Source organism: Bufo gargarizans, chromosome 4 (genome assembly GCF_014858855.1).
Source record: "Bufo gargarizans isolate SCDJY-AF-19 chromosome 4, ASM1485885v1, whole genome shotgun sequence".
Classification (NCBI taxonomy): domain Eukaryota; kingdom Metazoa; phylum Chordata; class Amphibia; order Anura; family Bufonidae; genus Bufo; species Bufo gargarizans.
The window spans coordinates 420,502,108-420,518,287 of NC_058083.1; the positions used below are offsets into that span (position 1 = coordinate 420,502,108).

Consider the following 16,180-nt stretch of genomic DNA (forward strand, 5'->3'; position numbering starts at 1 on the left):
CAGGATTGTAACAGTACCTTTGTCTTTGTCTTTAGACTTGCACCAGCAGGAAAAACGAAGTTTAATTCATATGCAAATGAGCAGGTGCCCAGGGGAGGAGTTCAGTGTGTAGGTGCCCAGGCTGCTCTGCCTTCTTTTCACTTTACTCCTCCCCAGCCTCTTCTTTTGCCCGCCCTCCAAGTCGCTTGCCTCATCGATAGGTCCGTACTTGGAGGGCGGGCAAAGGCAGAGGAGTAAATTGAAAAGAAGGCAGAGCAGCCTGGGCACCTACACACTGAATTCCGCCCCTGGGCACTTGCGAGTGCTCATTTGCATATGAATTAAACTTCTTTTTTCTTGCTGGTGCAAGTCTAAAGACAAAGACAAAGGTACCGTTACAATCCTGTATAGGTGTGCTGCAGAGCCATGTAAGCACTGTATATGTCCCTATGGAGCTGACAGACTCCTTTTAAGGATGTCACAATATCAAATTGTCTTTGAATTTGATACCAAGTACCTTTATATTTAATACCAAATCAATAACATACAAAAAAATATAAACACAGAAATATTGTCCATCTCACCCCACAGTGTCATTGATCCCTGAGCTCACCTCAGCTTTCATCCTTGCAGCCTCCTTAATCCCTGCATTACATATACAAAGGTATACCCTATACATGTTGCTAAATGTACACAGGTAGACACCATACATGGCACTACATACAGTACAGACCAAAAGTTTGGAAACACCTTCTCATTCAAAGAGTTTTCTTTATTTTCATGACTATGAAAATTGTAGATTCACACTGAAGGCATCAAAACTATGAATTAACACATGTGGAATTATATACATAACAAAAAAGTGTGAAACAACTGAAAATATGTCATATTCTAGGTTCTTCAAAGTAGCCACCTTTTGCTTTGATTACTGCTTTGCACACTCTTGGCATTCTCTTGATGAGCTTCAAGAGGTAGTTACCTGAAATGGTCTTCCAACAATCTTGAAGGAGTTCCCAGAGATGCTTAGCACTTGTTGGCCCTTTTGCCTTCACTCTGCAGTCCAGCTCACCCCAAACCATCTCCATTGGGTTCAGGTCCGGTGACTGTGGAGGCCAAGTCATCTGGCACAGCACCCCATCACTCTCCTTAATGATCAAATAGCCCTTACACAGCCTGGAGGTGTGTTTGGGGTCATTGTCCTGTTGAAAAATAAATGATGGTCCAACTCAACGCAAACCGGATGGAATAGCATGCTGCTGCAAGATGCTGTGGTAGCCATGCTGGTTCTGTATGCCTTCAATTTTGAACAAATCCCCAACAGTGTCACCAGCAAAGCACCCCCACACCATCACACCTCCTCCTCCATGCTTCACGGTGGGAACCAGGCATGTAGAGTCCATCCGTTCACCTTTTCTGCGTCGCACAAAGACACGGTGGTTGGAGCCAAAGATCTCAAATTTGGACTCATCAGACCAAAGCACAGATTTCCACTGGTCTAATGTCCATTCCTTGTGTTCTTTAGCCCAAACAAGTCTCTTCTGCTTGTTGCCTGTCCTTAGCAGTGGTTTCCTAGCAAATATTCTACCATGAAGGCCTGATTCACACAGTCTCCTCTTAACAGTGGTTCTAGAGATGTGTCTGCTGCTAGAACTCTGTGTGGCATTGACCTGGTCTCTAATCTGAGCTGCTGTTAACCTGCGATTTGTGAGGCTGGTGACTCGGATGAACTTATCCTCCGCAGCAGAGGTGACTCTTGGTCTTGGGGCAGTCCGCATGTGAGCCAGTTTCTTTGTAGCGCTTGATGGTTTTTGTGACTGCATTTGGGGACACTTTCAAAGTTTTCCCAATTTTTCGGACGGACTGACCTTCATTTCTTAAAGTAATGATGGCCACTCGTTTTTCTTTACTTAGCTGCTTTTTTCTTGCCATAATACAAATTCTAACAGTCTATTCAGTAGGACTATCAGCTGTGTATCCACCTGACTTCTCCACAACGCAACTGATGGTCCCAACCCCATTTATAAGGCAAGAAATCCCACTTATTAAACCTGACAGGACACACCTGTGAAGTGAAAACCATTTCAGGTGACTACCTCTTGAAGCTCATCAAGAGAATGCCAAGAGTGTGCAAAGCAGTAATCAAAGCAAAAGGTGACTACTGTGAAGAACCTAGAATATGACATATTTTCAGTTGTTTTACACTTTTTAGTTATGTATAGAATTCCATATGTGTTAATTCATAGTTTTGATGCCTTCAGTGTGAATCTGCAATTTTCATAGTCATGAAAATAAAGAAAACTCTTTGAAAGAGAAGGTGTGTCCAAACTTTTGGTCTGTACTGTATACACAGGTGTACACTATATATTGCACTACAGTAGCAGACCTGTTCCTCCTCTCACCAGCCTACAGCAGCAGAAGCAGCTGCAGATCAACTCTCTCAAGGCATGTCATAGCAAGTAGGCAGCAGAAGCAGCTGCAGATCAACTCTCTCAAGGCATGTCATAGCAAGTAGGTACTACTTGCTATGACATGCCTTGAGAGAGTTGATCTGCAGCTGCTTCTGCTGCTGTAGGCTGGTGAGAGGAGGAACAGGTCTGCTACTGTAGTGCCTTGGAGCAGGGGTACTTTGAAGTCTGAAAATTTGTGGACATTTTCCCCTGTTTCCCTATGCAAAGTTAAACTTCTTACTGTATTTATCTTGAAAGAGTTAACTTGCACTGTTTAATACTGTTTAACTGCGTTTTATATGTATGTTGTGATATCTATCCTGTTCATTTTAACTATATTTGCAAGGCTCTGTGGAATGGGTCAAGCATACTGTAGAGATTTTTGGGACTTTGAATAAGAAACTGGTAATTTTCCACAGCTACCATAGCAGCATGTTTTGGAGGGAAAAAGCCAAAACCAGACAAACTGTCCTTTTGAGTGTCTGGTTTTAGATATGTTGTAATGTCTGGAAATGTGTTTTTGTCTGGAAAAACTGCTGTGTCATTGCCATTGCCATTGAGTTTCATTGAATCTCTAATGTAAGTCTATGAGAGACGGAAAGTGTTACAATGTATCTGTTTGTGCTGAGTTTGTCCACTCCACCCCCCACTAGAAGATTCCAGTCTACTTAGAAATGGTATATAAGGAAAGCAGTCAGAGCCCCTAGTGTTCTGCATTTAGTTAGTACAGTCCTTCGAAGAGGAGACTATGCCAGACTACTGAGTAACCAGTAGAAGACATTGAGATGGTGATACACTGCCACAGACCCTGGGTTACCAGCCTTTGACCAGGGTACCAGCCTTCTGAAGAAAGAGGGACAGCAAGCTCAGGCCTTTCCTCAGCATCCCTTCTTCTGCCAGGGAGGAGACTGGAGAAGCCAGCCCTACGCCTCGCCTGTATTGTTTCACACCTGAATTCCTCAAGTAAAGAAGCACACTGGTTAACTGCAGAGCCAGACTCTCTGGACTTATTTTCCATTGGGGTGCACCACGCCTTACTATTTCTTCCGGAGAGCAAAAACATGTGGTGACAATTTGACTGTGTCAAGGGGACCCAGCATACCGTTGGGGCCACCCCAAACCCGGCAACTGCACTATCCTTACAAGAGAAGTGCCAGCTCATGATGCCAGTGATCCCAGGGCAGAAGGAGGATGGGGCTGAGGATAGTTCACCACCTCCACAGTGTGCTGGGCACATCAATAGCAGCCAGTGATAAGGGCCAGGTCACACGGGAAGCACAGCTGGCATTCCTGGACACATATACCAGGGCATGTATTTGACATGGGACAGCTCCATCCTCTATTTGAGATGTGTTCTCACTCCCAGTGCCCTGCAGACTTTTGCGCCGTTGATGAGAACATGTGTACATCCTACACCAGGAAAAAACTTTTAGGATGTTGCCATTTTGTGTTTTACCCTGGCTTGGACTGGGAACTTAAAGTGATCCTGGAAAAAAATCTAATAAAAGTGGCCCAGACTATTGCCTCAGCAGATACAAATACCCCAGTGCTGTTGCCATCACCACAGTATTCAACTGTATGACCGTCCGGAGGATAGCAATACAGTTGAATTCAGCAGGGCACCTGTGGCCATTGGTCAGGTGCATAAGTACCTGATGATTCTACATTAATTAATGCATGAGTATCAGTCCATTATGTACCCAGCCTGCAGCCGTGAAAAGGGCTCAGGAGGCCCTCAGGGCATTGGCCCACCAGGAAATTTCACTGTAGGGTTTATGGCCAGTATGCCCCTGCATCGTGTGAAATCTACCTAACTATACAATTATCTCTCATTGATACCCTTCTCTGTCTCTTTGCATTCAGATGAAGTAGACTGTTCTCAGCACAGACTCCTATTCTATTAATTACCACATCCCGCCTCTTCACAGGCAAGAATTCCAAGTTTTGTCAGGCTGAATAAGACTTGCTTTGGCATTGTCAGATCCCGGGCACTTTTTACATAAGGCGTCCTTTCTCCACCTTTCAATTTTGCTGAGAAAAATGTGGGAGGGATAGAGAGAGAGAGACTCAGTAAGGTACAAGCACAACTTAGGTGTCAACAGTTGGAGGAAGCTGAATGTAGTGGCAGTCGGGGGCTAGCACACTCGCTGTGGCTTGCTACTCTTTCAGGTCCATGCAGTTTTGATTTTGAAACACCAATGGTCATGCTGCCTTATTCACATATTTGGGTGTGCGTTGAAGACATCTGCTAGAGGAAAGTTCACAGAGGAAAAAAGGCAGACAAGAAGCTCTGTGGTTTTCATTAGCATCCAGTCTGATTGCATTGTGCACTAAGGACTTATCACTATGACCTCTGGATTACAGTACAGTCTACTTTTGTTCCTTTATTTTACAGGCTTTCAGGAGTCACAGGCAGTTCAGGTAAGATATTTCCTGTAAACCTTCTAAAATGATCATTTATTCAAGATGCACAAATATAAATGTACAGATTATAAAACATACAGATGTAGCATGCATTGACTTAACGCAACAATATGCAGTTGCAGCAAACCTTAACGTGCCATTTTCAATGGCTTTTTTTGGTATCGTGCCAATTTAAAGTTTGCTGCAACAGTATATTTAACACATGAAGTGCCAAATTAATGTTTTCTATATCTGGGCTTGTTTCTCAAGGTTCTCAGGAGTAAAGTAATGCATAATAAAGCCATGATCATAAAGGAAGATATTTTTTCAGCATGCATGTCAGCTATTTGATGAATGCTACATTTAACTACATTTGGCCTGAAATGGCCAAAAATTCTCATTTAACAAGTGTTCTTTGGTTTTGGTGCCTGTTTCCAGGGCAAACTTTGAATTGGGCCCCCCCCACGAGCCCCCCTCCCGGTATAGTGGTGCGGCACTAATGTCTGCATTCAGAAAGGGGGGGCCGCACCGGCCATATGAGGTCAGGGGGCAGCAGCAAATTATGAGGGTGCAAAATGAAATATATACAGAGAGGGGCAAAAAATGGGGGCAATTGACAAAACCTTGGCAATAATAACCATGAGCACTGCCCTTGTCCCACCGGCCAAATGAGGGTACAGCACTGGCACGGCAGTGCCTTGCCCTGCCCTCATAAGGCCAGTGGGACACGGTGGTTATTATTGCCAAGGTTTTGTCAATTGCCCCCATTTTTTGCCCCTCTCTGTATATATTTCATTTTGCACCCTCATAATTTGCTGCTGCCCCCTGACCTCATATGGCCGGTGCGGCCCCCCCTTTCTGAATGCCGGTGTGTGACATACATTAAACAAAACAAAATAATTACCAACTGTTCCTCTCACAGCTCCCTACTCAAGGGCTGAGAGCTTCAGTTGCGCAATCCTATCGGCGCTGCCCCGTCATTCCAGCTGTGTTCCCACGAAAGCGAGATCCGTGCAGGTCTGCAGGCCTGCCATCAGAAATTTTGGGGCCCCTTACACAGCTCAAGGCCTGGGCCCCCCCTCCTACCCTGCCGATTTAGAATTCGTCCTGACTCCACCTCCCCTCCACCCCAAAGGACCTACCCCCAATTTCATTATTTTTTTTACAACTACAAAGACAGTAAAAAGTGATAATCAGCGATTTCAGTAAGGAATTAATTTTTGACCAAATAATATGAAGCCTGCTACCACGACAAGGTAGACTCTTTTAAGCAGGACCCTACACTAACACTAACTACACTACCTGTTCTAATCTGCCCTAGCAATCTTCCCCTGGCACATTTAAGAAAAAACACCTTAAAAGCACAAGGTTTACTGTTACAGTGTTATGGGGGGATCTGTGGGTGACTTACTGTTATAGGGGCAATCTGTGGAGGACTTTCTGTTATGCGAGGAATCTGTGGAGGACTTACTGTTATGGGGGGAATCTGTGGATGACACACTGTTATGGGGGAATCTGTGAATGACACACTGTTATGGGGGAATCTGTGAATGACACACTGTTATGGGGGAATCTGTGAATGACACACTGTTATGGGGGGAATCTGTGGTTGACACACTGTTATGGGGGATCTGTGGATGACACTGTTATGGGGGGAATCTGTGGATGACACACTGTTATGGGGTACTGTGGATGACACACTTTTATGGGGTACTGTGGATGACACACTGTTATGGGGATCTGTGGATGACACACTGTTATGGGGATCTGTGGATGACACACTGTTATGGGGGATCTGTGGATGACACACTGTTATGGGGGATCTGTGGATGACACACTGTTATGGGGGATCTGTGGATGACACACTGTTATGGGGGATCTGTGGATGACACACTGTTATGGGGGATCTGTGGATGACACACTGTTATGGGGAATCTGTGGATGACACACTGTTATGGGGAATCTGTGGATGACACACTGTTATGGGGAATCTGTGGATGACACACTGTTATGGGGAATCTGTGGATGACACACTGTTATGGGGAATCTGTGGATGACACACTGTTATGGGGAATCTGTGGATGACACACTGTTATGGGGGATCTGTGGGTAACGAACACTGTTATGGGGGATCTGTGGATGACACTTTTATGGGGGATCTGTGGATGACACACTGTTATGGGGGATCTGTGGATGACACTTTCATGGGGGATCTGTGGATGACACTCAACCACTCTCAAACCCAACTGGTCAAACTTGTTTAATGAATCCCAAACACAATATGCACAATAACACCCCCCACCCCCTCCAACACTTAATTAACCCCTTCATGGCCTAAACATTTTTTTCAAAGCAGAACCCAAAGCTAAATAGGGCTGGGTGGGCTGGCAAGGGAGGGGTTAATAACAATAAGTGATGGAGGATCCTGGCCCTGTGGGATAATCCAGAAAACAGCTTAGCATTTTACCCCCGAGCAAAGACCACACAACAAAGAGCTGCCTAGCCAAGTAGACAACATAAGGATCAATATGAAAATAAATAATTTGGAGCCTTTGAAATAGCTCAGTATGCGGCATAGGCTACTTTCACACTGCCGTTTCTGGGTCCACCTGTGAGATCTGTTTCAGGGATCTCACAAGCTGCCCAAAACGGATCAGTTCAGCTCCAATGCATTCAGAATGGATAAGGATCCATTTAGAATGCATCCGTTTGGCTCCGTTCAGCCTCCATTCCGCTCTGGAGGCGGACACCAAAACGCTGCTTGTAGTCGGATCTTTAGATTCTTTTAACCTGTGACTCATTCGATTCTTAGACTCCCTATATTTGTGTCAGTGACTCAGACTCAGAGCTGCTAGTGCTTGCCTTGCCTCAGCTCTGATTGGTTGGTGGGCGGGGAGGGGAGGGGCTGGCAGCAGCAGCTTCCACTCTAGGATCAGATTACACTCCTCCCGAGCCCCTCCCTGCTGCCAGCGGCTCTGCTGTTGTGCGCTGGGTCAGACTGAGCTGTTTTACTCGGATCAGCTCAGTCAGGTGAATCGACTCCTCCGGTTTAGTGAACTTAATCAGTTCAAATGAACGATTCGTTCATGAACCGGACATCACTAGCAAGGAATAATCAATTGCCCCCCTCTAGCGATGCAATAAAGTTCAACTCAAGTCACTGACAAATGGGAGGGGGGGGGAGAAAGAAAAAAAAACTTTTTTTTTTTTTTTTATTGGAACTGGTCGGGCCCCCCCCAGGGTCTGGGCCCCTTACTGGGGTATTGGCTGTACCCCCCTGATGGCGGCCCTGCAGTTCTGTCTCGTGCTGACAAGCTAGAATTGAGCGCAGCGCACAGCCCGAGGGCCCGCCCCGCCGCACTTACAAAAAAGCAGCCACACTATAAAAAAAAAAATAGCACTTGCGGGGCAGCAGGGCCCCCCCCGCTGGTCATGGTCGCGGTCGCACCCTCTGTGACCGCGATCGTTACGCCCCTGCTTGCACATTTCATCACAGTGCTTGCTGCAAAAATGTGGAAATGTCTGGAGAAAAAAAAAAAAGAAGAACGTTCTACTAAGATTGGATTCCATGCTGCACTGTAAATGGATACGTTGTAATGATGAAGCTCCATCCTTGTTCCTAGAATGAAAGCATGTACTGTATTAGGGGGCTGTGTACACTTCTCTAATTTACTGCTGGGGCAAGCCAGTGATATCATGCATTGTATGCCAAATTCCTTGCTGCTGTTTGAACAACCTGTTGTCTGTCAGTGGACATCAGTCTACAGACAGAGCATTATAAAACAGCCCATTGGTTGACTGGTCTGATTTATTAAATTTCAAGAAAATTTTGACTAGCACATTTATATTTATAGTCACAGATGCATATCCATCAAGCAAATATGGTTGATAAATAAAAATTGCTGCACAACATTTCACATACAAACATTAGAATTGAGAAATGGGTATTATCTCTACTATAAATGGAAAAATAGAAGCTCTTTGCGCACATTTTTGATCAAACGTGTGTTGGGCCCATCTACCAGGCGTCAAGGTGGCTTCGGAAGATTACCTAACACTAATATACCGCCTCTCTTGGACTTACCTAAGCCTACAATTTTCAGGGCAGTGTAGGAACCAGCTACATTTATACTCTGCTCAGAAGTCCCAGGCAGATGTCTTAAGTGATAAATGTAAATTGAAACATGTTTGCATTTTTCAACAGTTTATTAATGGAGAGAAGATCTGAGCATGGGGGGGATCTGAGCAATGGGGGGATCTGAGCATTTTGGGGGAGATCTGAGCACTGAGGGTCTGACACTGGGAGTCTTATTTGTGTTGTCTGATCCGAGCATTGGGGGTCTTATTTTGGGGGTCTGATTTGGAGGTCTGATGAGGTTTGGGGATCTGATTTAGGAGTGTGATCTGAGGTCTGATAAAAAATATATTTTTCTTTTGTTCCTCTGCTAATGAAAAATAAAAGAATATTTTTTTATCAGACCTCAGATCAGATGAAAAATATTTATTTCTCTTATTTTTCTTTGTTAAAACCTAGGTGCATCTTGTAGGGAGAAAAATACGGTGAATCATGTGTAACTGTATAGCTTGTGACTCCTGGTAGTCACTTTTTTTTTTTTTTGGCTCTTTTTGTCTGTAAGGTTGGCCACCCCTGTACTATGCCCACTGAATTCAATGGAATCAAAGCTCCACCTAGAGGTGGTTCAAAGCAGCCTTTGTGGCTGTGGCTCCGGGACAGTGTAGGAGAATAAGCAAGTATGCTGAAGTTTTACTTATAGCATAGAAACTTAAGTTCCAGAGATATTAACTCTTATAGCCTGCTGTTAAGACCTGTAGATTGCACAGTGGTAGTATTCCTTGTTCAGACCCCTTGGTTGGTAATAACAGCACTACTAAGGGCCAATGTCTCATGTTCTGCTTTTAGAAGACCAGAGAGGATCTCCAGAACAACTGCTTTGTTGTATGTTGAGGGTTGTGCACTTCCATTAATAGGTTTTATTGAAGTTTATTTTAGATTACTGAAGTTTAATTCAAGCCATTAGATCGACAGATCTGTGCTAGCTAGATAGACTATATTTCCTATAATAGACATGCACAATGTTATATGCAGTACAGCTGAAACCTTTTTCATATGGTGGGTCCCTTGAAGAAGTGCTTAATATGGGGTACCTAATACTGAGACCTCATCTGTTCTTGGGGAATGTCAACCTATTGTCATCAAATTATGTCCACAAATCACTTGCTGGGCTTTAGCATAGCGACATTTAATAAAACATTAGTTTAAGCACTAGTTTAAGACCCCCATACAAATCAGCCAGGAAAAACAGGTGCGGCAGATAGTCTAATGTGTATTGGGTGCTCAGGACTATCCAACAACAGATGATGTCAGGGGAGAGGAGGATTAGGTGAGCTGAGTATTTTTTTTAAAAACATTTTGCTCAATCCTTTTGTTACCCCAGCAAATAAGCTGCTGCCAGAAGTGTGCCAGCAACTCTCTCATCTCCCCCCCCCCCCCCCCATCGCTATTCAACAATGAAATTCCTCTTCCAGCACCAAGGAAAATCCTAGTGAAAGTGTCCACTTATTCCCCACTGCAATACTTTCCAACCACCAGTTTGTCAGGGATTTGAGACAATTTTCCACATAAAGGGATCTTAAGTGTACAGGTTAAACCAAACATTGCAGTGCATCAAAATCTCATCCCTACATTCACAATTGCTCCAAGAATATGTGCTCTGTTGGACCCTACTTAAATCAGATCATAAACCCCTTTGATGCTATAGAACATCGAAATGGAAATTCTGAATACATTTTCTCTTTTCAGCAGGATGCTATGATCCCATAGTGTACTGCGTGTTCTACATTCCTTACTGTGAATACTTTTATTAAAATTTTATTCATTCCAATCATATCTGACCAGCTACAAAAATTCCATACGCTATATAAGAAAACATAGTTTATTTTATTTTGCCAAGATTGAAATCTAAATGGAAAAAAATTACTGAGGAGCAATACAGGAGGTGGAGGTGAGTTTTGACATTAATAAATTAAATTACGCAAAGTACTTAACTAGGGTTACAGTGAACTGAAAATATTTAGGTACATTTCTTTCTTTTTTTTGTATTTCTGATTCATGTGGACTGCATAAGTATGCCCAAAAATTGTTTGACTTTGATAGATGCAGCTTATAAAATTATTGTCAAAAAGATCTCTCAAACGATCCTATTCTTTTATAGCACTAAAATGTTCACACTTTTGGGGGACTTCAACTACTCAGATATAGACTGGAAAACTGAAACCTGTGGATCTCATAAAGGAAACAGGTTTTTAAAGACAATTAACTTTTCCAACTGGTACAGGATCCAACTAGACGGATGGCCATACAGTTCTTCTTATTAACCAATAAACCTGACAGAGGTGAAAATTGGGGATCACCTTGGAAATAATGATCATAATATAATAAACTTCCAATTGTTATTTAATAGGGTATTTTGTTAAGGAGGTGCAAAAACACTAAACTTCAGGAAAGCTAAATTTGACCAGCTGGAGAGAGGCCATTAGCCTTACTAACTGGAACAATGTCCTAAAAAATAAAAATGCTGACGCAAAATGGGATATTTTTTAAAGCATCCTAAATTTTCATTGTGAGAGGTACATAGCATACAGGAGTAAAAGGTTAGGGACAGGAAAAACTATGTGGATACATAAAAATGTAAAGGAGGCAATTAACAATAAAAAGAAAGCTTTTAAATTATTAAAGCAGGAAGTTAGCGAAGAAGCACTAAAAAACTATAAGGAAGAAAATAGAATAGGTGAAGAACAGATAGAGGATCATTGACAAAGAGTATAACTAACTGTAAAATGTTCTTCAATTATATAAATGGTAAAAAAATATAAACCTGATGGCCCTTTAAGGAGTGATGAGTCAGGAGTTTTAGATGGCAATATGGAGAAAGCAAATTTATAAAATAGTTTTTCTCTACTGTATTTACTGAGGAAACTGAAATATCAGATGGAATGCAGAGTGTCAAAGTACAGTCCCAATTAAATGGGGCTTGTCTGACCCAGGAAGAAGTGCAGCAGCATCTTAAAAAGATTAAAATCACTGGGTCCAGATGGTATACACAACTGTATCCCAAGATAATTAAGTAATGTAATAGACAGACCCTTATTTCTGATATTTAAAGGGAATCTGTCACCCGGATTTTAGACCATTATGTACAATAATACATGCGTAATACTGCAGATTACTCATTTTTATTTCCCCCCATTGTCCTGCTATCAGCGCTCAGAGCTGCATTGAAATACACTGCTAGGACTGCCGTGCATGCTCACATGACTCCTCCCCATAATGTTTGAACAGCACAACAGTATGGACTGTGTATTTCAGTACAGCTTTGAGTGCTGACAGAGGGGGAACCAGGGGCAGTGGGAAAATAAAAAATTGTGATCTGAACCACTTATCTGAAGTACTGTGCATGTATTACTGTAAATAACAGTCCAAGATCTGGGTTTTCCTTAAAGGACTCTATAATGGCAGGGTCTGTTCCAAAAGATTGGTGCTTAGGAAATGTGGAGCCAGTATTTAAAAAGGGGTTAAAAACTGATCCCAGAAACTATAGGCCGGTAAGTTTAACATCTGTTGTGGGTAAACTGTTTGAAGGTTTTCTAAGAGATGTTATCCTGGGAGTGTCTCAATGAAAATAAGAGAATAACACTATATCAGCACAGGTTTATGAGGGAATCAGTCCTGTCAAACTAATCTAATAAGTTTCTATAAGAAGGTAACTTCTAGACTAGATCGGATCAATGGATGTCATATATCTTGACTTCTCCAAAGAATTTCATACCGTGCCACATAAAATGTCTGTATATGGGTAAGTAACTGGCTCAGAGATAGAAAACAGAGGGTGGTTAATAACGGTACACACTTATATTGGGTCACTGTCACTAGTGGGGTATCACAGGGGTCAGTATTAGGCCCTATTCTCTTTAATATATTTATTGATGATCTTGTAGAAGGCTTGCATAGTAAAATATTTTTTTTGCAGATTACACTAAACTGTGTAAAGTAATGAACACAGAAGAGGACAGTATACTGCTACAAATGGATCTAGATAGATTGGAGGCTTGGGCAGAGAAGTGGCAGATGAGGTTTAACACTGACAAATGTAAGGTTATGCACCTGGGAAGGAATAATGCAAGTCACCTGTACATACTAAATGGTAAAACAGCGGGTAACACTGACAAAGTAAAGGACTTAGGAATTTTAGTGAGCAGCAAACTTAAATGTAGCAACCGGTGTCAGGCAGCTGCTGCCAAGGCCAATAAGATAATGGGTTATATCATAAGGGGCATAGATGCATGTAATGAGAACATTGGGGCACATTTATTAAGACCGGCATTTTAGACAACGGTCTTAATAAAGCCCTAAGCTGGTGGTGGTTCTGCCGTAATTTTGTAGATCCGCCAGCCTCTTCATAACTTCAGCGGATCCTCTACCAGTTCTAAATGTAAGACAGCTTTCTAGCTGTCTTCCTAGGCCTTATTTAGGTCAGTGATTCACAGATGTGTGCTGTCTGTGTTCTCCACAGACAACACATGTACACATTCATTTTAATGTATGTACAGTATTTAAACATCCATGTTTTAGCACGGTCCATGGGTACATGGTTTTTAGCACAGAAACATTCCCTATTTTTGTCTGTATTTACCGATCCCTCATGCCCATTATAGTGTATGGGTCCGTGAAAAACATGGACCCAACACAGAGATGCACTGAAAATTAATTTTCAGCTGTACAGTGTCCGTGGAACACGGATGACACATGGAGTGCAAAAAAACAACAAACAGACAAAACACTAATCCTTCACAGAAATTTTCACAGATTAATAACTTACCATTTTATAACGGCTTTCATCACTAACATGGACGTGTGAATGAAGCCAGAGAGGAGATCTAATAACAATCAGGAGTCAGTACTGAGATCTCCCCTATGATCTATTTATACCAAGGACTGTGACTAGCAGACATCCTCTATGTCTAGAGGAAGGAAGGTTTCTACATTAACATAGTGTCACGAGGGTGTCAAGAGCCTCGTCACGAAGTAGCAGCGGGTGGCTGCGCGCTCTGTGTCTAAAGATTGCGCTGTTACTTAATGGTAGCTTTCTGTGTTTGCCTTGCAATCCTTTTTGTCTCACTCAGGGATCCGTAGCTTCTTCTCCTCAGCTGTTTCTTGTCCAGCACTCCCAACCTCTTTATATTTCCCTCTCCCACTTCTCTGGTTGCCAGATATAGAGTTTCCTGCCTGGACTTCTATACTGACCCACTGGAGCTGAGTTGCTGTTATTCCTGGTTGTCGTACCAGAGCATTACCCTCCGGATCCCTGTTGGTTGTTTCGTCAGTATTGTCTGTCCTCTTCCTGGTGTTTCCCTTTAGTGTTAGTGGTGTGGACTAGTGTTCCCACCTCCCTATTCACTACTTAGGGCTCATCTTAGGGAAATCCAGGGTTTAGGCAAGTGATCGGCGTACGGGTGAGAAACCCGTCTAGGGACGTCAGGGCAGTCAGGTGCCAGCCTCAAGGTGAGTTAGGGGTCACCATCTTTCCCTCTCCCTTGGACAGGGCCTTCCTTTTCCCTCCCTTTGCGCCATGTACATGATCGGCAGACCGGTCATGATACATAGAAGAGGAATTTTTTACTGTAAGAGCAGTGAGACTATGGAACTCTCTGCCTGAGGAGGTGGTGATGGTAAGTTCACTAAAAGTGTTCCAGAGGGGTTTGGATGTATTTCTGGAGTGTAATAATATCACAGGCTATAGTTACTAGGGATGGGTTGTTGATCCAGGGAGTTATTCTGATTTCCTGATTGAAGTCGGGAAGGAGTTTTTCCTCCTAAAATGAGGAAAATTGGCTTCTCCCTTATAAGGTTTTTTGCCTTCCTCTTCCTCTTTTGCAGGATAATAGGCTGAACTAGATGGACGTACATATTCACAAATAATCTGGTATGTCCTGTGTGTGCAATGATAGCAACAAAGATTACTATGCAGAGGAGGTGCACATATCCTGTACAGATAGTCTAAGCTCTCAGAGTTATAGTATTTCCTCTGGTGGGCCTAAAGAACTGTATGAGGGTCCTAAGGAAATATACCGTATGATGGAGAAAATTTTAACATACCCCGTTTTCAAACATTGTAGCTTATGATAGAATTGTATGGAAAATGTTGCCCTTTTCCTCTTTAATTTGTCAGTCTAAGAACAGTTTTCCAAACTACACTTCCACCAGTTGGCAGTAACTCTACACTCGAAGTAGAGGTACAAATTAACGGTTTCTTTTTATTTGCATTTTTAAGCATTTTAAAATTACTTTAAGAACATAATAAGATTAAGTAAAACGAATTAAAGAGAAACAGCTGCCAATAGAGAGCTGGCGGAGCATCAGTCATGTTCACACGAAGGGCATTTAGTAATGTCAGATCACCGCTATAATGGAAAATATCACAAGTGCTACTTAAAACAGATTGCTCTCTGCTGACATTCTTTGAAATAAATACCAGGTGTAAGAGAGGTTAACCTCTGCCTATATGCATGAAGCAACATTTAAAGAATGCATATATATGTTTCTGTTGGCAAGTACACACAGATACAAGTATTGTTGGGGATTTCACATTTTTTTTTTTATTAACCTCTTAAGGACACATGACGTACCGGTATGTCATGATGTCCTAGTACTTAAGGACACATGACGTACCGGTACTTCATGTAAGGTTCCGATCACCGCCACGCGGCGGGCGGTGATCGGAACCCGGTGCCTGCTCAAGTCATTGAGCAGGCACCTAGGCTAAATGTGCCGGGGGGTCCTGTGACCCCCCCCCCATGTCGGCGATCGCAGAAAACTGCAGGTCAATTCAGACCTGCGGTTTTCGGCATTTCCGGGTTATTCGGGTCTCTGAAGACCTGATAACCCGGAACAGGATGGTGATGGTGGTGTGATTTCACCCCACCAATCACCATCCAGCGATCCTGAGAGGTAATGGCGACATCACCTCTCAGGATCGCCTCTGATTGGTCTGTGGGCGGTCCGGCGGCAGATTCAAAAGAGGCAGGTGCTCCTCTCCTCCTCCATTTGTGTTCCGGAGCCGGAGGAGAGAGGAGCTGCCTGCACGTGTCGTCCGTCGGTGCCAGCATCACCCGATCTGTGCCCCCCAGGACCCGATCTGTGCCCCAGCACCCCCATCTATCCAGCAGGTATTTAGGGAAAGAATAGGGAAAGTTTGGGTTAGGCAGGGAAAAAAAAGGGAAAGTTAGTTGCTTTATTGTGTGCGCTGACTGTGGCTGGCACTCTTATCGTCCGG

The 16,180-nt window shown here is 43.2% G+C and overlaps 1 protein-coding gene across 2 annotated transcripts in view; it reads left to right on the forward strand.

The window, feature by feature from the left end:
• The first annotated feature begins 4,539 nt into the window (after positions 1–4,539).
• The window catches only part of FBLN7 (fibulin 7), a 170,847-nt gene continuing 159,206 nt past the window's right edge, over positions 4,540–16,180 (forward strand). For both annotated transcript variants that reach the window (XM_044290632.1, XM_044290633.1), the window contains exon 1: positions 4,540–4,847. In XM_044290632.1, coding sequence (XP_044146567.1) covers positions 4,773–4,847 — 75 coding nt within the window. In that variant the 5' untranslated portion in view covers positions 4,540–4,772. The remainder of the gene's footprint in view (positions 4,848–16,180) is intronic.